Source organism: Carassius gibelio, chromosome B21 (assembly GCF_023724105.1).
Source record: "Carassius gibelio isolate Cgi1373 ecotype wild population from Czech Republic chromosome B21, carGib1.2-hapl.c, whole genome shotgun sequence".
NCBI lineage: Eukaryota > Metazoa > Chordata > Actinopteri > Cypriniformes > Cyprinidae > Carassius > Carassius gibelio.
This window is the reverse complement of record NC_068416.1, coordinates 17782045-17807493: the sequence shown is the minus strand read 5'-3', so window position 1 is coordinate 17807493 and position 25449 is coordinate 17782045. Positions and strand designations below refer to the sequence as shown.

At 38.6% G+C, this 25449-nt stretch overlaps 1 protein-coding gene across 2 annotated transcripts; it reads left to right on the top strand.

Annotated features, from left to right (window-relative positions):
• The first annotated feature begins 1220 nt into the window (after positions 1-1220).
• LOC127985831 (rapamycin-insensitive companion of mTOR) lies at positions 1221-25194 on the top strand. Of its 2 annotated transcripts, XM_052588012.1 has the most exons (38): positions 1221-1322; positions 1449-1496; positions 4372-4469; positions 6730-6794; positions 7332-7463; positions 7884-7947; positions 8213-8339; positions 8433-8602; positions 8849-8916; positions 9024-9091; positions 9330-9412; positions 11494-11581; positions 11695-11785; positions 11888-11954; positions 12259-12339; positions 12421-12521; positions 12617-12782; positions 12848-12949; positions 13490-13536; positions 13619-13754; positions 13935-14134; positions 14224-14350; positions 14480-14644; positions 14887-14963; positions 15985-16063; positions 16238-16347; positions 16442-16529; positions 16616-16708; positions 16948-17054; positions 17625-17896; positions 18734-19769; positions 20965-21142; positions 21515-21599; positions 21710-21913; positions 22069-22221; positions 22340-22463; positions 22651-22789; positions 23023-25194. In XM_052588012.1, exons 1-38 carry the CDS (start codon positions 1274-1276, stop codon positions 23095-23097), a joined length of 5163 nt encoding a protein of 1720 aa, XP_052443972.1. In that variant the 5' UTR covers positions 1221-1273; the 3' UTR covers positions 23098-25194. The 2 variants fall into 2 exon arrangements, with proteins under 2 accessions (XP_052443972.1, XP_052443973.1); XM_052588013.1 differs by lacking the exons at positions 1221-1322; positions 1449-1496; positions 4372-4469; ... (5 more) ...; positions 8849-8916; positions 9024-9091 and having other exon boundaries at positions 9400-9510.
• The last annotated feature ends 255 nt before the right edge of the window (positions 25195-25449 follow it).

The window sequence follows — 25449 nt, the reverse complement described above, 5'->3', positions numbered from 1 at the left end:
AGAACTATTGTAGCATATAACCCGTAATCTTTCCAATGTAATCACAGTTCCATAATAAATATTATACTACAGCTATAATTAAGATTAAAAAGACCAATGATTAGAGAAATCACTTTTTAATGGAACAAACATTAACATTCTACATGCACTTTCGTTCAGCTGCAATGATTGAACATTATACAATTATGCATAAAATTACAATAAATTATAAAAGGAAATGAAGAAAGAAAAAATTTACAAAAATTAAATTAAATTAAATTAAAAGTGCCAAGGGTATAAAACAAATCTGAATATACATTGAGTTTTGAAAAAATACTTTCTTAACTTTCTTAAGCTCACAGACTTATGAAGGATTTAGTTTGTCTCTGGCTTAATTTAGTCAGCATACATTCAAATCATAAAACCAAGTTTGAATGGAAAATGATTTGGTCAAGAATATAAGTAAATTCAATAAATAGAAGCATTTCCAGCTTCATCATAATAATCAATGAAGCCAAAAATATATTTTGCAGAGAGTGAGAGAGGTCTTGAATTGAATATTTCTGTATCTCACACCTCAAAAAAAAAAAAAAAAAAAAAAAAAACCTGGCCGTACATTGTGAAAATATTGCATTTTGGTTTCATGATAATTATTACAGAAAACACGGTTTAATAATAATTTCCTGGATAAGTTCAAAGTGTATACATTTAAAGGAGATTTCTAAGTGGAGCATTCTGTAGGGATACCATCAAATGTACGAAAGAAACTATATGCACATTTTGTATATATCATGTTATATATATATATACCTTCTAGACAGATACCTTATATTGTGTAAGTACAAAAAACATTGAAACATTTGATTCATTCATTTTTTTTTCATTAATAAGGACAATAAATTAATTTTGGTGTAAAAAATTATATAGTATATAAACATTGTTATATAAGTGTTTCACTAATGATACTAGTATCCATGGATAGGTTAATGTACAGCTAAACCTAAGGGTCCATTTATACAGAAGAAAAAAAACTATTGAAAAACATTAAAGTTCCATCCAAATCACACCTCCTATAAATCATTTGCATTGGTTGGTACTAATTAATAAATGTCCCATTAGCATCATAATTGCTTCATGCATTGTGTATAAAAAATAATAATGTATTACTTTGCAGTTTTATTTACGATCCAGTCAGACGGACATGTAGAAGCGCAGACACAACAGTCTGCTCTTAAGCCCGGTTCTCGCGATATTCCTCGAGGTTTCCGGTGTTGTGAATGTGTGTCTGCTAAAGATGGCGCTCAGCATCCGATGCCGTCCTATCCGAAGTATTCGGATGCGAGGTGAGATTAAGCTTACTCTGCTCGGCCGATCAACAGATCCGTCAGGATAACATGATGCAGTCTTCATCAGCTACACCTGCCCCAAGCGAGCCTTTCTCAATGTCTTATTTTATCTTACAAATACAGGTCGGAATGACAGTGGGGAGGAAAATGTACCTCTCGATCTCACAAGAGGTAAGTCAGATGAACCTAGTGAACTCCCTACCTTGACAGCATTTCTGGGCATCGTAGGCTTGTTCGGAATGTCAGCCTCGCGGGTGCCAAACCCAACTATGATGCCACAAAATGCTTGCTGCACTTGGTTTTGAGACACAACCTTAAACTAATGCAACTGACCCGTACACATTTAATGCTCTTTGATAAGTAACGTATACAATACTTAAAAACAGAGAGAGAAAAAACATATGTTGTTAGAGGTGTCGAATGCGTTTAAGTATTACGTAATGGTTGCATGAAATATGTATCTCTACAGTCCAGCATTACAGGACTGTAGGGTCCAAAGGGTGTAACGTTAGGGACCAAAACAACAGTCTGCTGCAGCAAGAAATCATGCAAAATAACTTTTTCTTTTTGTAGTGCCATTTTATTTGTTTCTTTTTTCAATGAGTAATATGTCAGCTGACATTCAATTTAATGGAGTTATACTTATAAAATAATTTGTTTTTCTTTTTTTGCTTTTCTTTAGGTAACATTAGTTAGCAATGAGAAAAAACAACAACTTCTGAAGCATTTATTATTCTTAGTTAAAAGTTAGCTAATACTTTACTTTAAAAAGGCATCTATTGATATTTTAGTATTTTAAAATACAGCCCTGGCCTAAGGCATATCCTGGCCTAAGATGAATTAACACTGTAACAAATGTATTGCTTATAAAAAAGGTATTATAGTTAATGCATTGTTAGCTAACTTGTTTAACTACAGAGTCTTTACTTGAGTTCATTGTCAAGATTGACCTTTTATTGTAGTAATGCGATCGATATTTGCTATTATAGGAAGTATGATTAGACTCAATGCTTGCTTTTCATTCAGCGATGAGATTCATCATCCTGTTAAGTTTTTGCTCTGTCAAACAACCGTTATAGATCACAATCACTGTACAGCTCAACAAACAATTCAAAATCTTAACTGAAATGCCACAGTTCATTGTGTACATATATTGATTTATTCTGTACACAAGACCAGCATTTTTCTTTATTAATTAGGTTGCTGTTAAAGTTTCCTGTCTTGTGGGCTGAACACAAAATCCTTGATAAACAAGTGTTCGAAAGTTTCTTAACCCTTGTGATCATGAAAAGGGTTTTACTTGCATATTGCTGATGTGTTTTGTTCCATATAGTAATGGGTTTATTTATAGCCATTATTACCAGTATTGCTGAATACACCAAAATATGCTAAAAATAGCTTTGTTATTGTTTGTCATTTAGCGTCTGTGGAGGGAAAGTAGCTCATTAGCTGTTGCAGGGTCATGATTGTGTGCTGTCATTGCTGATAGGTTAACCTTCAGACAGTTTTTTCCATACGACCTCTGTGTGGATGGCCTTTTCTGGATTAATTTGTTAGTGTTAAACTGGCTGGATTTGGTAATTTGAGTCAGAAAAGGTTGCCTTGGTTTCCTGAGCTCAGATAGTATTAATCCAGTACATGTATTCCAGTCATGAATTCCTGCTAAGACCCTCAATTGAAAAACTTTGGGGTCAATAAGAAAAAAAAAGGAACACTGTGATACAAAATAAAACAAAACACTAGTATTGTGAAATTGTATTACAGTTTAAAATAACATTTCTTTTATCATATATTTAAAAAAGTATTTTATTCATGAGATGGCACAGCTGACTTTTTTTTTCAGAAACCGTTTTCAGTGTCACAATTAGGGGTGGGCAATATGACCAAAATCTTATATCACGATATGAGAAATATCTCGATAACGATATATATCTTGATATAGTTATTTTTTCTTTTAATAAGGTTTTTTATGATATTAAGATTTTATACCATAGAATTTTCATAAACCTTGTCACCAATGTCAATATCAAACTAATACAAGAAAATAATAATAATATATATTTTTTTTAAATAAAAACTCAAGCAAACTGGAGATACAAAAACAGTCAGTGATGAAATAAAAATAAGAAACTAATTTGCTCTGTTGTTTGTGTTTCAAATGCCTAAAATCAGTTGTTTTAAACTGCAGTGCTTAAAAACACATGCAAACATTATGTTTTCATGACCACGCACACAGCCACGTGACATGAGCGTGCGCATGCTGTTATTCACACGTCTGCCTGCAACCCCGTGTAATGCATTTAAGACTGCCGTCATTGAAATAATGAAAACTTATTGCCATAAACAATGTATTTTGGGTTACCATGAAATAAACGATAGAGCACAATATAAATCGATAGACTTTTAATTTCGTCCATCCGATTTATATCGTCATATCGCCCAGTCCTAGTAACAATTAAAAAGAAAATACATCTTATTGATCCCAAACCTTTGAAGACAGACTACCTGTATTTAGACTAGACCTGAGCTTCACTCTTTTTGGTCCCGTATGAAAGTCTGGTAATATTTGTGGATTTAGTTTTGTTTTGGTACAGATGACTGAACATGTATCCTGTGTGACTGCTGGAGGAAATAAGTCCTGAAGTGCCATGTTTGTAGTATCTTTGAGTGTCTGTACTATTTTATGTTAGCTGGTTTTGCACAATATTAAACACTAATGTTCATTTTATTGTACTACTTCATGAGAGGAGCAAATACCTCTTTCCTATAATTATTATGTTTTATTTACTTATTTCTGAAGTAATTTGTGAAGTGAGATGATGTCAGGAAGTCCAGCTGTGTCTAGCAAAAACACTCTGCTTTTGTTTGCTTAATAATTTAACTGATCTGTGCTTGATTTCATCCATTCATGCATTGTGGTTGTAGCACAACATTACTGGAAACGGTTATTTACGTCATGCTGTTACAGGGAGCACATCATATCTTTGTTTCGCATCTGTGTTTCTCTGATGACCTCACACCTCTTCAATCTTTTTTTTTCTTCCAGACCCCTCTGAGAACATGCGAGAGATCCTCCAGAATGTGGCCAAACAGCAAGGCGTCTCGAATATGCGCAAACTCGGCCACCTGAACAACTTCATCAAGGTTTGTCATCTCAAGGAGCTGCAGTGGACCAGGGAATGCAGGAATCAATGTAGTTAGCTGCTGAAATCCTGACTTATCCAAACATTTTCTTGCTGATACTGCAGGACAAGCTCTGAAGAGACTAGTTTTAGGTTGTCTGAACGATTAGTGCACTTTCGTTAAGCGATAAGGGATCTGTCATTTTTACTGAACCTCAAACGTGTAAGAGAGTTCTGTGGAACACAAAAGAAGATATATAAGGAATTTTGGCAACTAAACAGCTTTGTTTCCCATTGACTTGCATAGTATAAAAAAATACAGTGGAAGTCAATGAAAACTGAAACTGTTTACTAGTTACCAACATTCTTTATTTTATCCACATAAAAAAGAAAGGGTGAGTAAATGATGACAGAATTTTTAGGTGAGTCAGAATTCCCTGAATTAGTTCTTTAACTGGGCAAATAAACCAACTGTAAATTACCTTTAACAGAATGTAGAGAGTCTGAAGATGAAAGCAAAGAGGAGAAAATACTGTAGCATTCACATTGTGTGAAATATTGGAAGAAAATCATAAATAAGCCACTGAATTGGGGTAGGGGGTTTGTATGAATTTACACATATCTCTCAGGAGAAGTTACTTTCTTCAGAAAAGTTTGGTATTTTCTTTTCATCTTACCTCCATAATACTTGATTTCAGTGTAGTATTTAAAAGTATAGCACTGCTTTGTTTACAGCAGTAACCAAGGAAACGTTGTTTGGCCATAAGTGAGTGAATTTGCATTTTAAATCGGTTAGTCTATGATGTGATTTGGATCGTGATTAAAGCTGAAGTCAATGACGCTCTAGCGGTTAATAAATAGAACTGCTTGCGTCTTGCGGAAGAACATTGTAGCCGGAACTACTTCTCTCTGTTTATGTCTATGAAGAATCACAAAGGTACTGGGTTACTCCGCCGCGGTACCCCCGAAGCAATCTAAAATAGTCCGAATATAAACACTTATTATAGGTGCACCCTAGTGATTCAGTACAAGCTAAAAACACGGTTTGGAAAATGGATTCATGGTGTACTCGCTTATTATATACATTTTGTATACTTTGAACACAAACAAAGTTACGGACCGCAGCTCTAATTGGTAGCTCAAAAGTTACCGACTGCAGCTTTAAAATGCAGTGGTTCTGTAATTTTTCATGTGAGCACAGTCGGGGAAAAACCTTGATAAACCGTGAAACCACCAGAATCCTAGAAAAACCTTGATCTCATGAAATTAACTTCTAATCAATTAGTTGGTTGTTGAAAAATCTAGTTTAAAAAATATACTGCCTATCCTTAATGCATAGCAGCCTGCTGAATCTGGTACATCTGTTTGGTATTACAGCACGGGAGTCCTACATGTGAATACTACTTACCGGTGTTTGGGAAAATTGAGTAAACCGAGTACTTAATGGTTTCCGTCAGTCAAGGCCTGAGGGCATTTCTGCCACACACTTACAGGATCTGGGCTGAAATAAAAGCATCTGGGCAGACCTAAGGAATTAACCCGTGCTCAGATGCTCTCGAAGTACTGAAGTGTTGAATCTGGATCAGTTTTGCATTTTAACACAAACGGGGTAAGACAGGCAGTGCAGATGTAATCTTTTCCAGATCATGCAAGTTCAGTCTTTTGATGCCGGCTAGCTGCCACACACCCAGGCTGAGGACATGTGCATGTTTTTTGGTTCACAGCCAAAGTGAGTTGTATATGTTCTTGCCTGTCTAATGGCTTTAAAAAGATATGGGAACTCTTCAGATGGCTCTGTGGCATTACTTTTACTATTACAGTACACAAAATGTAAAAATGCAGTTCACTTCATGTGATTTTATTTTGTGGAGTCTTTTATTTTGTTTCTAGTTGATCCGTCACAGGTGGCACTGACTGTAGATAAAGGGCAAACTTTGCTTTTTTTCCCTCTGTGTATTTGTTAACCTTTACTGGAAATCTGACTGTTCATATTCACCAATTCACAAGAAGATTAGCAGTTTGTTGATAGCATTGTCATATTTCAGCAGTCCCTTTCAGTCTAACAGGTTTTGTCAAGTCAACCAAGCTGTGAAGTGTATAAATCACCTAAGGATGAGAAAACTATACCTCCAACTCTGAGCATGGATGTGTTTTTGCTCCCTGAGAAATACCATGTAGTGTTCCAGCAGTACTTTGAGTATTTGAATACACATAGATTCATCAGTGTCTCGACTTGTTTCCGAAGAAAAATAAATAAGTGCTTGTTTATGTCTCCAATGCAGCTGCTCTGCAATGTCGGGCACTCCGAGGAAAAGTTTGGCTTTACCTATGAAGAAATAATCATATGGTGAGTCATAGAGCAAAAAAATCATTACATTAGAGTTGTAAGGTTGAAGCAAAAGTGTTTTTTTTATTTACATTAAATTAAATTATACTATTTTGACCTAAATAAATAAAACAGACATTCAAAAGTTTTGAGTCAGCAAGTGTGTGTGTGTGTGTGTGTGTGTGTGTGTGTTAAAATAATCACATTTATATTTTTATTCCGTAAGAAAATTGATTGAAAGTGACAGTAAAGACATTTTTATATTACTAAAGATTATTTCTTGATGAGTGTAAGAGACTTATTAAAAAGAAAAAAACATAAAAAATAGCATTTGAACAGTAGTATATAAAATAAAATCTTTTTTTTCTAGTAAACGTTACCATGTGCAATCAATCATTAGATTTGTTTTCATAATTTTTTAATTAAATGACTTCTCTTGTTTTATGTCTGAGCAGAAAAAAAGATATAAAACATTATTTTTTATTAAACGTCCTGTTTTACTTTGAATTATGTAACAATGCTTCATGTCTCATGTTGTCTTTTCCGTTTCTTTCACAGCCTCAGGTTGGCGTTGCTCAATGAGGCTAAGGAGGTGCGGGCGGCTGGATTGCGTGCTCTTCGCTACCTCATCCGAGACGGTAACATCCTTCAGAAAGTGCTCCGGCTCCAGGTGGATTACCTGATTGCCAGGTCTGTGTGACATGTTTTCATAGTACTGTATGCAGGCCAGTCATTTTAGCAGTTTAGTTCCGAGCTAGGGATTGTGGGGTAAAGAGTAACTGTTTCCATCAGAAACAAGACTTGATGTTAAGTCATGGTGAGTTGTGGATCACCTCGTGTTAGTATCTGACAGAGAGAGAGGAGGAGTGTTCGTGTGAAGAGCTAGTCAAGTCCAGTTAAGGTCATTTTGAAGTGGTGGTACTGTAAGGATGTGCTACTTCCTCTGTCCTGTCTGAACACCCAAGTCAGATCTTGGATAGGAAAATTCATTAATTAAAGAGACCATTTAGAGGTAATACTCAACTTCCCCAGTGCAGCTGTTATTATGGTTTGAGAGCATTTCACTGGATTGACTACTAATGTTGACTAATGTGACCCTTTGACCTGTAGGTGCATTGACATCCAGCAGAGTAATGAAGTGGAACGCACACAAGCACTCAGACTGGTGAGAAAGGTGAGATGGGAACACTTCCTGCTGTTCATTCGATAATGAAAAAAATAACAGGAGTCCTGTTAAAAAAAATTAAAGGAGTCATATAATGCGAGTTTTCCTTTCTCTTTGGAGATCTACAAGCTGTCTGTGTCTTTTTACATAGAATATGCACTCGAATAAGCAATCAACCATTATGTCCTCACAATGTGTTTCTTTAGCAGTGTTCTGCGTTCTTTTTGTCATGCATGGAAGCACCGGTTTAAGTGTTTTTACAATGATTTTCCAGATGATCACTGTGAACGCCCCGGTCTTCCCAAGCTCAATCACAAACTCCCTTATTGCTGTGGGTAACGATGGACCGCAGGAGCGGGACCGTATGGTTCGTGCCTGCATGGCCATTATCTGTGAACTTGGTAGGTCTGCAGACTGATCAGTGAACTGTAACGCATCAGTCCGTGAACGTGTACGTTGACCTCATGAATGTCCATGTCCATGTTTGTGTGCAGCACTGGAGAACCCTGAGATTGTGGCCAAGAGGGGTGGCCTCAGCACCATCCTGAAGAATGTAATCGACTGTCAGCTCAGTCGCATTAATGAGGCTCTGATGACCACCATCCTGCACCTGCTCAATCACCCACATACACGGCAATACGTTCGCTCTGACGTGGAGCTCGAGGTGTGGATCGGTCTTCAGCAATTAACCCATCAGAAGTTCTATTATTTCATATCCCATCATTGTTTTAATTTGTATTTATTTTATCAAATGTTATTATAAGTTAATAATATTGCTCCAATGTTATTTTATTATTCGTTTAGTATTGTTAGTTTTCCTTTAATTCAACCTTATATAACGTTTATATTACTATGTGACATTCATGTGTTTTATGCAAATTACGTAAAGTTTTACTTACTTTTTTTTCAGCAAATCCTGGCACCTTACACAGACTTTCACTACAGACACAATCCAGACACAGCGGAAGGTCAACTCAAGTGAGTGTGCTACGTTAAGGACTTTCAAAGTAGATTTTGCTATTGGTGACACAAGCATGCAACTTTCATGTGCTGCATGTATGGATGAGTGCTATTTCTTTCTACAGAGAAGACAGGGAGGCTCGATTTCTGGCTAGTAGGATGTCAATTGTTGCTTCCCTTCGCTCTTGGTCAGGTAAGCAGTGCTGCTTGAATTCTGTGGAAAACTGCGACACTTTCTCTGGAATCCTTGTAGTCCCAGATTTCAGTCAGTGCTTAAGATTGATTGTGTAACCGTGCGTATGTTAAGCTGATGCATCTGAAAAGAAAATGTTTGCAAGCATACTGTAATGCATCGTGCATCTTTTAAATGGAATTTCCTCATGAGTGCACTTCTCAGACCGACCTGTTGTTTTGTCCCACTGTACTTCCAGGCATCATTAATCTCTGCAAATCAGGCAACTCTGGAATCCAGTCTCTCATTGGTTTGCTGTGTATACCAAATATGGAAGTGAGGGTATGGTTAAAGGATATAATTAGAAAGCGTGCAGAACACACAGTATGCAAATCAAGCAAGATGTGCTTTTGATTTGAAAAGCTACAACACTAAGTTTGGTACATAATTTGTGTTTTTAATACATTGTTGGTTGTGTAATTAATGTTTACAGTTTATATATAAAATAGCTGTTATGTTAAAGGGTTAGTTCATCCAATAATCAAAATTATGTCATTAATAACTCACCCTCATGTCGTTCCAAACCAGTGAGACCTCCGTTTATCTTCGGAACACAGTTTAAGATATTTTAGATTTAGTCCGAGAGCTCTCAGTCCCTCCATTGAAGCTGTGTGTACGGTATACTGTCCATGTCCAGAAAGGTAAGAAAAACATCATCAAAGTAGTCCATGTGACATTAGGGGTTCAGTTAGAGTTTTTTGAAGCATCGAAAATACATTTTGGTCCAAAAATCTCTTCCGTGTCTATTGTGAGAGAGTTCAAAACAAAGCAGTTTGTGATATCCGGTTCGAGAACGAATCATTCGATGGAACCGGATCTTTTTGAAACAGTTCACCAAATCGAACTGAATCGTTTTAAACGTTTTTTGTCTCCAATACGCATTAATCCACAAATGACTTAAGCTGTTAACTTTTTTAATGTGACTGACACTCCCTCTGAGTTAAAACAAACCAATATCCTGGAGTAATTCATGTACTCAAACAGTACACTGACTGAACTGCTGTGAAGAGAGAACTGAAGATGAACACCGAACTGAGCCAGATAACGAACGAACGATTGACTCGTTCTCAGGTCAAGAACCGTTTATGTCAGACACGTGAACCAAGGAGCTGATGATGCTGCACATGTGTGATTCAGCGTGAAGCAAACCGACACACAGAGCGTCTGAACCAAACTGATTCTTTTGGTGATTGATTCTGAACTGATTCTGTGCTAGTGTTATGAGCGCGGGTAAACCAAAGGCTTGCAATCATCGCCAATGACGCCATTACGTCGAGCGCAAAAGAACCAGTGAACCGTTTTCTTCAACCGATTTATTGAATCGAACTGTCCGAAAGAACTACTGGTGATCCGAAAACCAATGCAACCGGTTCTTGACTCGTGAACGAGTCAATCTTTTGTTCATTATCTTGCTCGCCTCGGTGTTCATCCTCAGTTCTCTCTTCACATCAGTTCAGTCAGTGTACTGTTTGAGTACATGAATTACTCTGGGATATTTGTTTGTTTTAACTCAGAGGGAGTGTCAGCCACATTAAACAAGTTAACGGCTTAAGTCATTTGTGGATTAATGCGTAATGGAGACGCGAACCGTTTAAAACAATTCAGTTCAATTTGGGGAACTGTTTCAAAAGATCCTGTTACATCGAATGATTCGTTCGCGAACCGGATATGACAAACTGCTTTGTTTTGAACTCATTCACAACAGACACGGAAGAGAAGACAATGATGAATAAAGTCGTAGTTTTTGCTATTTTTGAACCAAAATGTATTTTGGATGCTTCAAAAAATTCTAACTGACCCTCTGATGTCACATGGACTACTTTGATGATGTTTTTTCTTACCTTTCTGGACATGGAGAGTATACCGTACACACAGCTTCAATGGAGGGACTGAGAGCTCTCGGACTAAATCTAAAATATTTAAAACTGTGTTCCGAAGATAAATGGAGGTCTTATTTGTTTGGAACGACATGAGGGTAAATCATTAATTACATAATTTTAATTATTAGGTGAACTAACACTTAAGTCCACGACTTGAGGAGAAATTTATTTTATTATTGAATTATTGCAGATTTGTGTACTAATTAACATTAGTATACACACTAATTAAAATTTAGTTTTAAAATTTTAAAATGAAGAATTACAAATATTTTAAATATTTTGTTAATTTTTATTTAATTTGTATAATATATATATATATATATATATATATACATATATAATAACATTTTTGGTATATAATGATAAAAATCAAGTCCTAAAAGTTACACAGTGGGATGTACATATCCACCACAGTGGTTACTGAGTCGGGTGCTCAAGCCTCATTATGAGGTACTTCATCACGCTCTGTCGCTCTCTTCTCAGCGTGGTCTTCTGGAGGTGATGTATGATATATTCAGACTCCCTGTTCCCGTGGTGACGCACGATTTTATAGAAGCTCTTCTCAGTGTGGGTGAGTGCGGCCGCTGTCAGCTTGCACTGATTAACATGCTCATTTCCAGACATCTACTACATAAAAAGTCAACTCACATTTACAGGAAAAATGTCCTCTGTCCCTTTTTTCAGACCCCAGTAGATTTCAGGACAGTTGGAGATTGTCAGATGGCTTTGTAGCCGCAGAAGCAAAAATAATTCTTCCATATAGGGCACGGTCCAGGTAAGAGCATTTGCTGAGCTTGATTAACCCAGAAACTGAGCTAAGTAGTGAAGCATTTAGCTCCAAAGTCTTGATGTGGGTTTGTGTTCTTTGTCCACCCAGACCAGATTTGATGGATAACTATCTTGCCTTGCTACTTTGTGCATTCATTCACAGTGGACTTTTAGAGGTAATTTACCATTTTAAAAGTGTTTCGCCATCCTCTTTTTTCAAACATGAACAATTCTTGAATTGAATTCTCTTTTTCTTTTCTTTTCTTTTCCCCCTTGTGTTGTTTCAAACCCATATACGACTTAATTTCTTACATGGGTCACAAAAGGAGATATTTTGAAGAATGTTCATGCTGCTCTTTTCTATGCAATGAAACATATACAGACTGTCAAGCTTCAAAAAAGATGGAAAAACCTGGAAAGTATTCCATGTTACACTCTATTGACTCCTGAATCCGTGTCCGTGATGTCGTTTATTTTCAGGGCCTGGTTGAAGTGATCACTAGCAGTGATGATAGTGTTTCAGTGCGTGCAACCATCCTTTTAGGAGAACTCCTGCATATGGTATTATTACTGCCACAGAAAATACAGCTTAATCTTGTACATGTCTCATATAACCTTAAATAACCTTCATTTTATTTTCAGGCCAACACCATTCTTCCCCACTCCCATAGTCACCACCTGCACTGCCTGCCCACTCTTATGAGCATGGCTGCTTCTTTTGACATTCCTCAGGAGAAAAGACTGTGAGTTGCTGTCTTCTTGTCCTACATAGCACTGTGTCAAAGCTTTGTGATTATTTCTGTGATTTGATGGAGCTCTGTTCGGTTGTGTTTTGTAGACGGGCAAGTGCTGCAGTCAATTACTTGAAGCGATTTCATGAGAAGAAGAAACGAGGCCCCAAACCCAATAGTCTTTACTTGGACCACATTATTCGCAAATCGCTGGCTGCTCATTTGTTTCGGGACCAGCACCTTAGGCCCCAGAGGGACATTTTTGGCATTAAGGTATGAGCTGGGGACTGGGGAAAGCATTTCTTGGATGCGATCTGCATTTTTGCTGTGTCTTTTAGGACACTGAGGAGGCCCTGATGATGAACCTCAGAGACAGTCAGATTCTCAGTCATAAACAGAATTTGGAATGGAACTGGGTCCTAATCAGTACCATACTCAAGGTATGAGGTCCCATCCTGCTATGTTTTTATTTTATTTTTTTATGCATGTCACAGCCATGAACCACAGTTTGCTAAAAGTGTACGCCCTCATTAAAACGTTTGGGGTTGGTAAGATTTTTTGTTTTTCAAAGAAGTCTTTTATGCTCACCAAGACAGCACTGATGAAAAAGTGATTTTTTTTAGCTATTTTTAAAATTATATTCATTGTGAACATGCTGATTAGATGCTTAAGAAATATTTATTTTATCAATGTTGAAAACGGTTGCATTAAACTACTTACTGTTTGTGTGGAAACAAATTTATCTTAAGAGTTTTCCTATCATTTAAAAAAAAAAAAAAAAAAAAAATTGAATGCATCCTTAATCGATAAAAGTATACATTTGTTTTGAACACAAGTGAATGTCTTGCGAACATTACATTTAGTAATTTTTTGGACTTTAGCATGCAATAAAGCACCAATCACATTTTCTTTAAATGTAAAAATCTAGTTCCCATGTGCATTGTGGTATCGCTTCTAATTAGCTTTATTCATTGCTTCAGTGGCCAAATGCTAACCTTCGGAACAACAAAGAGGAACAGATGCACAAGTAAGCCATATTGGGTTTCTTATTCTTCTTAATACTTTTTGTCACCTGTTCATTGGTGTAACTCCTACACTTTCTTTCTCAGGTTTGTACGAAGGCTGCTGTTCTTCTACAAGCCTAGCAGCAAGCTGTATGCGAGCCTGGAGCTGGACCACCGCAAGGCCAGGCAATTAACAGTGGTGGGCTGTCAGTTCATTGAGTTTCTGCTAGAGTCAGATGAGGTGAGAAGAAACCATGCCAAACAACTGAGCCTATGATGTATTGCCCATTATTTACTCACTGTCATGTGGCTCCAAACCTGTATAACTTTCATCCATTTTCCAGTTTCTCAAAGTGTGTTTCACATAAGAAAGAATGACATAATAGATGACAAAATTTTTAGCTATTTTCTATCTTCTCAGGATGGCCAGGTGTATCTTGAGGACCTGGTGAAGGACATTGTCCAGTGGCTGTCCTCATCCTCTGGCCTGAACCCAGACCGTAGTCTGCAGAGCAACGGCCTCCTCGCCACTCTCAGCCAACACTACTTCCTCTTCCTCGGCACTTTTTCTGCCCACCCGCAGGGTGTTAAGATACTTGAGAAGTGCAGCGTCTTCCAGTGGTTAGTCTAGGACTTTGCAGGAATGATGTAGAGATACACAATATATCAGCGTCTTCTAATATTAGCCTCTTTTCTAATTGTTTTGGCAGCCTGCTGAACCTGTGCTCCTTGAAGAACCAGGACCATCTTCTGAAGCTGATTGTTTCCACACTGGACTACAGCCGGGATGGCTTAGCAAGAGTCATCCTCTCTAAGATCCTCACTGCTGCCACTGACGTAAGAAACAGACCTACTACCCTTTGACCCTGGTTACCATAATGCCATACACTACGCAGCATGCTTGTAAGAGCATTCTCCAATGCTGACAGATCTCTAGTATAGTTCTTGAATGTTATTTTGGCACAGAACTGTAGGCTGTATGCCACCAAGCATCTGCGGGTCCTACTCCGAGCTAACGTGGAGTTCTTCAGCAACTGGGGTATTGAACTGCTGGTGACTCAGCTACACGACCGCAACAAGGCCGTCTCGGTGGAGGCTTTGGACATACTGGATGAGGCCTGTGAAGACAAGGTGAAGTCAGTTAATGCATAAAGGGAAAAGGGAGGATGTTATTGACATCAACCAGTTTAACTTGGCAGAAAGCTTGGTCTAGGTAATATAACAAAACGTGTTGATGTTGGAGGCACTTGTTCCAGGAATCTGTCATGGAGATCTGTAAACATCCAGAATCTAGGTCAAAATTGACAATTATATCGTGGCTTGTGAATACATGTCTAATTATATGTGTTGTTTTTACCATCATGTCAACTTAGGCAAACCTGCACGCCCTGATTCAGATGAAGCCAGCGCTAACTCACCTTGGAGACAAGGGTGTGCTGTTGCTGCTACGGTAAAGCTCAGATATTCCCTCTATAACTACTTTACTACTTTAATACAGAGGTTTGAAAGTGCACTACATAATTCATGTGCATAACATTATCATTTTAAGTGAAAGTGACGTGACATACAGCCAAGTATGGTGACCCATACTCTAAATTCGTGCTCTGCTTTTAACCCATCCAAAGTGCACACACACAGAGCAGTGAACACACACACACTGTGAGCACACACCCGGAGCAGTGGGCAGCCATATATGCTGCGGCGCCCTTGCTCAAGGGCACCTAAGTCGTGGTATTGAAGGTGGAGAGAGAACTGTACATGCACTCCCCCAAACCCACAATTCCAGCCGGCCCGAGACTCAAACTAACAACCTTTCGATTGTGAGTCCGACTCTCTAATCATTAGGCCACAACTTCCCCTTTTTCAGCATCATTACTCCGTGTCGTGAACCTTCGGAAATCAATCGAATATGCTGATTTGCTGCTCGAGACACTTTTCTTTATTATTATTAACATTGAAACTTTTTTTAGTTTTCGTATTAACAATATAAATGCCACAAAGACTGACACAATTTAAAGCTATAAAAAAGTATTTCTGATCATTTTGACATCTTTTAAATGAATTGGCACAGACTTGCAATAAACGTCTCAAACTCTCAAAATATGTTTCCGTTATCTCTGACAAAGCATCTTTGACAAAACACTTTTTTGATTTGAAAAAGAACTGTTTTAAAAAATAGCAATTTTAAAGAAATGCCTGAAAAGTTCAGTTACATTTAGCAGATGCTTTTATCCAAAGCGACTTAATGCATTCAGGCTATACATTTATTTTTATCAGTATGTGTCTTCCCTGGGAATTGAACCCATGACCTTTTGCATTGCTAACACAGTTAATATGTGAGATTAACAGCTTTAATAATATGCATTAATAAAAACATGGATATTTTGCATAAACTGGTTAATGGCTTACAGTAAAGTTAAGAAAAGGATCTTATTTGCGTAAGAAACCGCTCCTTTTCCATCCATTTCCAGGTTTTTGTCCATTCCAAAGGGGTTCTCCTATCTAAATGAAAGGGGATATGTCACTAAACAACTAGAAAAATGGCAGAAGGTAATGTATTTTACCACTGTTGAAAGTGTTTTAGATTGTTTACAGTTAGTATATACATCAATAAAATGTATTCTGCATGTTTGTGTTTATTATTTTTCTGTAGTATTTGATTTGCTGTACGCATTTTGTCCAATTATGTTGTTCTGTCCAATTAATTACACTGTTCCCCTATAGGAATACAACCTCAAGTATGTGGACCTCATAGAGGAACAGCTAAATGAAGCACTTACTACTTACCGTAAACCAGTGGATGGAGATAACTATGTGCGACGGAGCAACCAAAGGTTTTCCATGGAAACTTTAATCCTTTAACCTGCATTCTGACTTGGAAGGAAGTCATCCATAACTTTTTCCGTGTCTGAAATATTTTTCCAACAGGTTACAAAGACCAAATGTTTTTCTTCCTGTGCATTTGTATGGGCAAATTGTACATGATAAGACAGGCTGTCATTTGCTGGAAGCTCAGGTAAATGTTTTAAAATCTCTTACTGTATCACTGGCCCTGATGGTGATGCATTTCTTCATATAAAGTTTCTTTTCTGTCTCTAACAGAATGTAGTTTCAGACCTGAGCTACACCGTGCGCTGCCCAGTGCTGGACAAATGGGATGGCATCAAACAGCTTAAAGCTGCTCTTTGGGCCCTGGTGAGCTGCTGCTGCTGCTGCTGGTGTGTGTGTGTGTGTGTGTGTGTGTGATAGGTGGTGGTGGTGGTGGGGGGTATTACATAGTGTACTTTGTTTAGGACACTTCCTGATTTTAGAATTTGTCTTGTGAGGCTCAAGACATGTAGACGTTTTTTCACTACTGTCTTTGTGATAATAATTATCAGTATCATTAGTAATAGTCTTATTAAGTATAAACAATTTGCTTTGCTTGCTTCAAGGGAAACATTGGCACGTCTAACTGGGGACTGAATCTGCTACAGGAAGAGAATGTAATTCCAGATATCGTCGCTCTGGCCCATGACTGTGAGGTTCTGTCTATTAGAGGGTTAGTGCTCTTGATTTCAGGATCAACCTGGCTGCATATGGCCAAAATTGTAAATAATTTAGATATGGCATTTAAGTGAAATGCACAAATTAGGATTCAGGTGGGTAGTGTGCTTGTTCAGTTATTGCTCATTTCAGCTAAATGTTTACAAGATTTTAATTTTGTGTCTGTAACAGGAAAAAAAACTTTGAAAACATATATACATACAAAATAGCCAATGGTTTTCTTTTTTAGAAAATGTATGGCTTCAGTTATCACAAATAAAATGACAAAAATAAGACACTTTTATTGCAACATTTAATGGTTCCTATTGTACAAGAGATATTACACAACTTAACCATGTGGGTGACCAGACATGAGGTGACTGAAAGTTAATGGTGAACCCCTAGACACTTCCATAGTTTCAAAACTACTTTCTTAGAAACCAGTTTTTTCTGGGTTTAGATGACTCGCTGAATTGCGTCATACCTCCTCCCCGACTGTTTGGCAATCTTGCATTCTTTTTTTCTTTGCTGTCTTTTTGTTGCACTTTTTACATCTCACAATGTTTGCCTTTTCCCCCTCTCTCAGGACATGTCTTTACATACTGGGACTCATTTCTAAAACTAAGCAGGGATGTGAGCTTCTCAAACTCCATGGTTGGGATGCAGTTAGGCACAATCGCAGACAGCTGTGGCCTGTGGTGCCGGATGAGGTGGAGCAGAGCCAGAACCTTCAGCAGCAGCAACAACAACAACAGCAGCAACCCCTCATCCACCTGTCCTCAGCTCCCAGCACCCTCAGCCTGACTTCGGAGTCCACCAGCTCTAGACATAACAGTGAGAGTGACTCCACTCAGCCTAGTGAGTTCTGCTCCCATCTACTCATGCATGACTAATGGCCCACAGTACAAGACCTTCTTACCACCTTTTAGATGGGCCTCCTTATATAAAGCATAGACATCTCATATTTGTCATTATTAGCTTAGAATCTGACTGCATTTTACTGCTGTGAAGGTGTTTTCAACATGGTTTCATTTTTAGATTTCAGTCTTAATTTCAACTACTGTATATTAATAGATCAAGATGATTTAATGTATCAACGAGGTATAGCAAATAGCAGCACACATAGTACTTGCCTAGCACCACAAATGTTTTGTGAAATTTAGAGGTGCTTTTTCCTTCCCTTTCTTGTATTAGGGTTGTGTAATTTCTTTCACATCCAATTTGATATCAAAGCAAAGAATAGACTTGTAGACCCTTTTTGTCAGCTCTTGGCTAAATTTATCTGACAACTTTGCCTAGACTGACTGTGAGTGATGTGAAATGTAATCTATTTATAAATGATCTTTTGAATTTTGTAGTGATTAAACTTCAGATAGTATCTTTAAAGCCATTCCCAGATTTGTAAGCGTCAACAAATTGGCACTTTGTTTTCAACTGCACCTCTTGATGTACTAGATTCAAGTATAAAAAGGTATCTTTCTTACTTAATGGAATGGTTGGGCTTATATTTATACAGAGAGGTGCTTCGGTCATGGCTTAGTGACTCTTAGAAGAGTCATGAATCATTATCATCTACCCACTGACTGGTTTTAGCTGACAAAGCACAGTCAGTAATCTTGACTTGAATAGAAACTGGAAAAGGGAAATTTTTAGGCTTTTCTTGACCCCCACCTAAAAGCCTTGCTTCCTTTTCAGGCATGTACATCCTGGATGATGACAAGTTAGAAAGCTCTGAACTTTCAGAAGACCAGCCACTGTACCTCAGGCCCAAACTTCTAAAGGACCGCAGCCCCTTCACCATACTAGCCTCCAGTCGGCTTGTCCGAAACCGCTTCCTCATCTCCCTCTCTGGAAAAAAACTCCGTAGTACCAGTGACCCCAAAGGCACTGGTAGCAGCAGTAAACTCCATGGTGAGCCCACGTTAGGAGGCCTAAGGAGGATACGCACAGTTACAGAGCCCTCATTATTCTCTCAAGTTCAGGGAGATGTCTTTAGTCCTGTATTTACTGACGGACATCTGCCAAAAAGCCCAAGCGTTAGTTTGGATACCTCTTTTGTAGGTAGCAAGCCTTCGGAAACTCAGGGCAGCACATCTAGTATTGGCGAGCCGGAGGTACGTCTGAACAAAACTGCAGAACGGAGCTCAGGAGTTGGAGACGTCCACCGAGAGCAGACCAGTCGGGAAAGGCTTGCCGGCGATGGCTCAACCTCTGGGGGCGGGGCTCAGTTTAAAAGTCGCAGCCAGAGTTTCAACACGGACACAACCACTAGTGGTATCAGCTCCATGAGCTCCAGCCCATCCAGAGAGACGGTGGGTGGCATGGACTCTTCCACCATTGACACGGACTGTGTTAGCCTCAATACTGTCATTAGCACTCAAACTGTCAAAACACTTAATTCTCTCACGCCCCAGTCCAACCACCTTCCCCTGTCCAAATCTAACTCAGTACTGCTGATGCCACCAGGTTCTTCTCATACTTTGCCACGCAGGGCTCAGTCCCTTAAATCGACTTCTGTCACGACCATTTCAAGCCTGACAGACTGTAGCTTCATGTACACCAGCCCTCGGGATGCACTGGGATACGCTACCCTCAAACGACTACAGCAGCAGCGCATTCACCCCTCCTTTTCCCATAGTGAGGCGCTTGCTTCGCCTGCCAAAGACGTGCTCTTCACCGATGCCATCACTATGAAAACTGGCAGCCTGGACTCCAGACTCACACCACGCAGGTAAAGCAGATGGACCAACAGATGGTGCGAAACTCTTCCCTTTTCTGTCATTATGTCACCCTTCTTTTACTGTTTCTTTCATGTTAGATTTGCACTTACACCAACTGTCACAAAGCATTCGCGGAATGCATCCTCATTTATCGTATTTCTCCAAAGGTCAAAAAGTGTCTTGACTCAGAAGAGTCACTTTCACAGAAGAGTCATTAGAAGTTAAGACATTACAGAGGAAGTCTTTCTTCTTTGAACTTCCTTTTAATATTGTTCCTTTTTGTGATGGGGCTGTTAAAGTTATCAGCCTGACAGAATCATAATATTATCAGTTCGAGAAATATCAATGTTAATCAGGCAAGAAATGAGCACTAGAGTTCCCCATTAGTGTTACCATCCACATAATATGAAAATGACACCCCTAAAAGCCCCTTAGGAAGCACTGCTCCCTCTAGAAATAATGTGGTGTGTTTCTGATGGTCCCTCTCAGGTATACTAAAAAGCGCTTCAGATGTCTGGGCCAAGGTTCGAGCAGGCCCCATCGCAGATCTCTGCTGCCACGGTGCGTGGACCATCCCTAGAGTTGACGTTCCCCTTTTTCAGTCTGAATGTCCACTTCAGTGCATATTTACAATAAAAAAGCCCTAGCCCCCTTGGTTTCTTTATTGTCATACCCCCCCCCCCCCCCGCCCCCCCTTTTTCATTTCTCATAAGCGCTCCCACAGCCCATACCTTAACCTGATACTCTTCAACCATGACTCCTTGAAATTACCTCCCCACAGTAGGACAAAGTAAACTCTCCTCATTCCTCATTGATTATATGTTGTTCTAAAAAGAATTTCTAATTTACGTCCTGTCTCCATCGTCACAGAACTCCTTCAAGTAGTTTGATGATGTGAACAAACTGAAACTGATTCCCACAATAGCCAAATTCCCGCATATGATCCAAGAAGCATGTAGAGGTTTTTGACCTACAGTACTTGCATGATGCAGCTATTGACAAACAGCTGCTCATTCTGAATTGTGAATACGCTTCACCAGCCTGCTCCTACATTGACAAACCTACCAATCATCTGCTAGCAGGACTACAGTAATGCAGTATCATCACAAAAATGTCCAAACCTCCTTTCTTGCTGTTTTCTCTCTTCCAATGTTGTCCTTCTTCCAAACGCTTCTCTCTGATCTCTTCCCATTTGTATGAGTACAGGTTTCTCAAGGCTCTGAGTTTTGCATCTCTGGATAAGGAGGATCTTCTGAGCCCTATCAGTCAAACCTCCCTTCAGCGCTCCTCCTCAGTGCGTTCAATGGTGTCCAGTGCCACATATGGCAACTCCGATGACTACATTGGCCTTGCACTGCCCATGAACATCAACAGCATGTTCCAGGTTACTAACTACTCTATGATCCTGTTTATACCTGGTACTAACATCCATCTCTGGTGATCTGATCCCAGTTTGTCTATCCGGGCAGATTTCTCTTCATACATGGCATTAAATACGGAATAATTCATGCAAAAATGAAATTTCTGTCCTTAATTACTCTCCCTCATGTCTTTCCAAACCGTTAGACCTTTGTTCATCTCTGAGAGATTTCTGACCCTGCATAGACAGCAATGCAACTGAAACGTTCAAGACTGCTTCCAAAAGGGATAGGATTATCTGAAAAGCATGCCAGTACCAAGTGTAAACCGGCATTACAAAAATACCACCTGAATTGGTGTCTGAAACTTGACTTTCTTATATTTGTTTGCTAAATAGATTAAAGACATACCATACTTCCAGAAGAGGACAAGTCCACTGTCAGAGGACCGATCAGCAAAGTTCTTCTCGGGAGATGCAGATGGTAAAGACTGGAATGGTTGTGTTGTTTAATCAGCTTTGTACTGTATACCATTCCCATTGCATTAGTGCTTCGCTACTCTTTCAGTATTCCGAATGCTGTTCTTTTCCCAGGTTCCAGTGAAGGATCTAGGCATTCTGTTCTGCGATCTCAGCTTAGTATCACAGAGCTGATTGCGGTGAGCCGTTCAGACCAGCACCAGCTGCTGGGTGCGGATGAGACCGGCCTGCAGGAGCACAATGAGGAGAACTGTCTTTACTGTGCTGGGCTCTACGTGCTTGGGTGCAATGTAAACACTCCCACACAAAACCGCACTGGTAAGCTACACGTTTATCCAAATGAATATCACTTTGACCAGATGTCCCTAAAAAGCTGTGAGGATGCATGCAATATTTCACGTCAATTAACTAATTACCATATTAGAACATAAGATCATTTGAGTTTCCTTATGTTCTTACAAACCTGATTTTAGACTATCCCAATGCTCCATTCTCGGAATGGTGCAATCAGTTCTTACACAATCTGGACGTCATGCCTCAGTCGAAGTACTCAGGAGTGTCTGGCTGCAGCGATGCTGTCTCTCAGGGCTCTGGTGGCAGCACACGCAGCACCGAGCTTGTTCTTGGTGAGAAATTCTTCAGGCTGGCAAAAGTCTGATTGGAAAATTCAGGCAATTCTCAAGCGTTTTGTTTCGTACAGGTTCATTGTTAATTGTATGCCTGCGCATGCTCTCTTTCTGCCAGGGGTGAAAAATATTCCAGAGGATGCTCCAGCCTGCCGTGTTCTTCTGAGGAAGGAGGTGCTTCGACTGGTCATCAACCTGAGCTCCTCAGTGGGGACCAAAGGGAATGAAACCGGACTCCTCACGTAAGGAGACAATTCATCCACAACGATTTCTATTTAACGAATGCTTTCTTCGATCAGTCTTTGGCTGATCATTATTTGATCCTTTTGATAATTTTAACGAGGCAGAATAAAGTGAAATGGGGAAAATGGATGGAGTTATTATTTTTGTCTTTCAAGTGTTCTTTCATTGTAACTTGTTATCTTGCAGGATAAAAGAAAAGTTTCCTTATGCGTTTGATGACATCTGCCTGTATTCTGAAGTTTCATACTTGTTGGCCCATTGCATGTTCAGACTGGCTTCACGACGCTTCATTCAGGAGCTCTTTCAAGATGTTCAGTTCATTCCGGTAATATGAGACCTTTCCAACAGTTGCCCAAAATTAAGCCGAGGTGTTTTTCTGCAACTAATCTGGGTTTTTAAAATCTAGATTGCACCAGAACTCAGATTTTCTTTTGTGTACAAATCATATTTTTTGCTAATATTGATGATATCCCTTGCAAATTGTTTTTCGTACTTAATGATTGTTTTTCTTATTTTTTATTATTACTAAGCATACATGTCATAATCTTTTTATTGTAGATGTACGAGGAGGCTGAGAGCATTCTGTCAATGCCCAAGAAGTCTACCACAGTAGATCTTCCATCAGAACCGTGATCCTCTAAGTGTTTTTCACACTATACTCTTCCCCAAAGCAGCAAGTATGGATCTCTTTCTTGATGAATGCGCAATAAGAGACTAGGGCTATGGTACAGACATAGGTGGACTGAGAGCGAGTCACCAGAAACATTCCCACAGAAAGAGAAATAGTGGTACGTTAAGAGAACAAACTCTTTTTACCTGAACAAATACACTCTACACGGAAGTTCTGTAGACATCTACGCGGTAACCAAATAAACCTTCTAAACTGAACGGAAAGCGAAACATGCAAATATTTGATCTGTGTGTCAATACGGATTGTATATCAAAATCAAGCAAGCGAAATCTTTCAAGACTTGTCAAGGGAGATTATTAACTTCCATTTTTTTGATTGCATGTAACAAACACGTTTTTCCTTGAGTGGATCCCTCAACACTACAACATTCCAGCTGTTTTCTTTGGATTTCTCTATTACTAATTTTGGCTGTTTAAAATATGAAATGGCTTTCGCAACCAGGCCGAGCAAACACTCTTAGTCCTGGTGTGACTTGTGCAATTGCTTTGTAAGACAATCATCAAGTAATAATAATAGTCTACAAATGCCAGTTTTTATTTGCTTGTTGTACCGGTCTCATAAAAGGGTTTTAGCTTATTGGTTTTTATCGACGTAGCACATAGTAATCCTTGAGTACATGTATGTACATGTTTTTAATGGTGTTGTTACACAATAATGCAACAGTGACTGTATTGTATTGTGTAACTTTGTTAACTGACTTATGAAACGTCATCCAAAATAATCTGACATTCGAATCAGTAAGATATTTATTTATTTATTCACTTATTTATTGTTTGGTCCAAGCAGCTCCTCTGTCCCTTTCACTTTATTTTAGCCCATTAGCTAGGATAAAACTGACTGCGTATCATTTCTGTCTGACAGTCAGTGTACATGTAGACAATGGGCTTCAAAAGAGGAAGTGAAAGTGCATTTCATCACTGCCATTTTGCAGTTTTACTCTTTCTTTAAATCATTTTAGAGATTTTAACTAACCCATAGAAAGTTTTCTCTTTCTGTAGAGAAAACCGTTAATTATTTGAAGCATTAATAAAACCAAGATTCGCCAAACATATTTCACAATATTTGTATGTGAGAATACCTTTTGTAGTTTATCATCTCTTTCTGACTGCTATTAATTTTTTTTTTTACCTGAATGTGTTTATGAAATTTTCAATCTGCCAAAAACATATTGGGTTAAAAAGTAAGGTTAAACTGAAAAGACATGATTAAGACCGATCCATAATATATGACATGTTCTGCTTAAATTCAACTGACCGTCATCCATAAACTACTACGCTTGATCATTGTCAATATTTATAACACCAATTCTCAGTATTTCACATACATATTATTGTTTAATAAGATTTTGAAATGTCTTCAGGGTCAGGATGAATCTAGTTTAAAGCTGCAGGCGGTAACTTCTGACGCTCTAGCGGTAAATAAACTGCTTGCGTCTTGCGGAAGAACATCGTAGCCGGAACTACTTCTCTCTGTTTATGTACTGGGTACTGGGAAAATGGATTCATGGTGTACTTGCTTATTATATAAATTTTTCTACATTTTGAACACAAACAAAGTTACGGACCGCAGCTCTGATTGGTTGTTTCTTAACGGGAGCAATGTATTTTCTGCAAATGGCAATAGGACCACTGGGAGGAGCCAGAGGAGCTTGATTTTTTTCACAGATTATCTCTCATATTCTACTGTCAGGACATAATGACAGGTTTAACAAATATATTTTTACAAAAGTTACCTACTGCAGCTTTAACATTGCATTAAAAAAAAACATTGGCAAAAAAGGTTATATCCCACTTTGTACGTGTAAATTTGAAGTGAATTTGAATTGTTTCTATGCAATGTGCCTGTTAATTCTGTATGCACAAATCACTTCATTTTATTGGCTGGGCCATTTTAATTGTTTAGGCAGCTTTAATTATTTTGCCTTATTTGTATTGGCTTTAACCCTAACTTTAAGAATGAATGAATTTGCCCTTTTTCCTTGTTTTATTTATTATAGGAACTAATAAATCTGCCTTTGCCTGCCTTGGCTTTTGAATTAAGCATCAGGTTTCAACTTCCATAATTTATTCTGAGTGTGATATGGCCAGCGATAATACTATTTGTTGTTAAAGTACTTCCCTTTAGGCTTCAGGGGAATTTTTTAAGTGCATGTGCATTCTAACCCCTATCTGCAGTATAATGGATAGGGAAAAAATAAATATGGAAACTGTCCAAGAGCAACAGATAATGTTTGGGATATGATGGAGTCTTTTTTACTTATGCTGGCTGGACATTGAAGAATAATTAAGCCACTT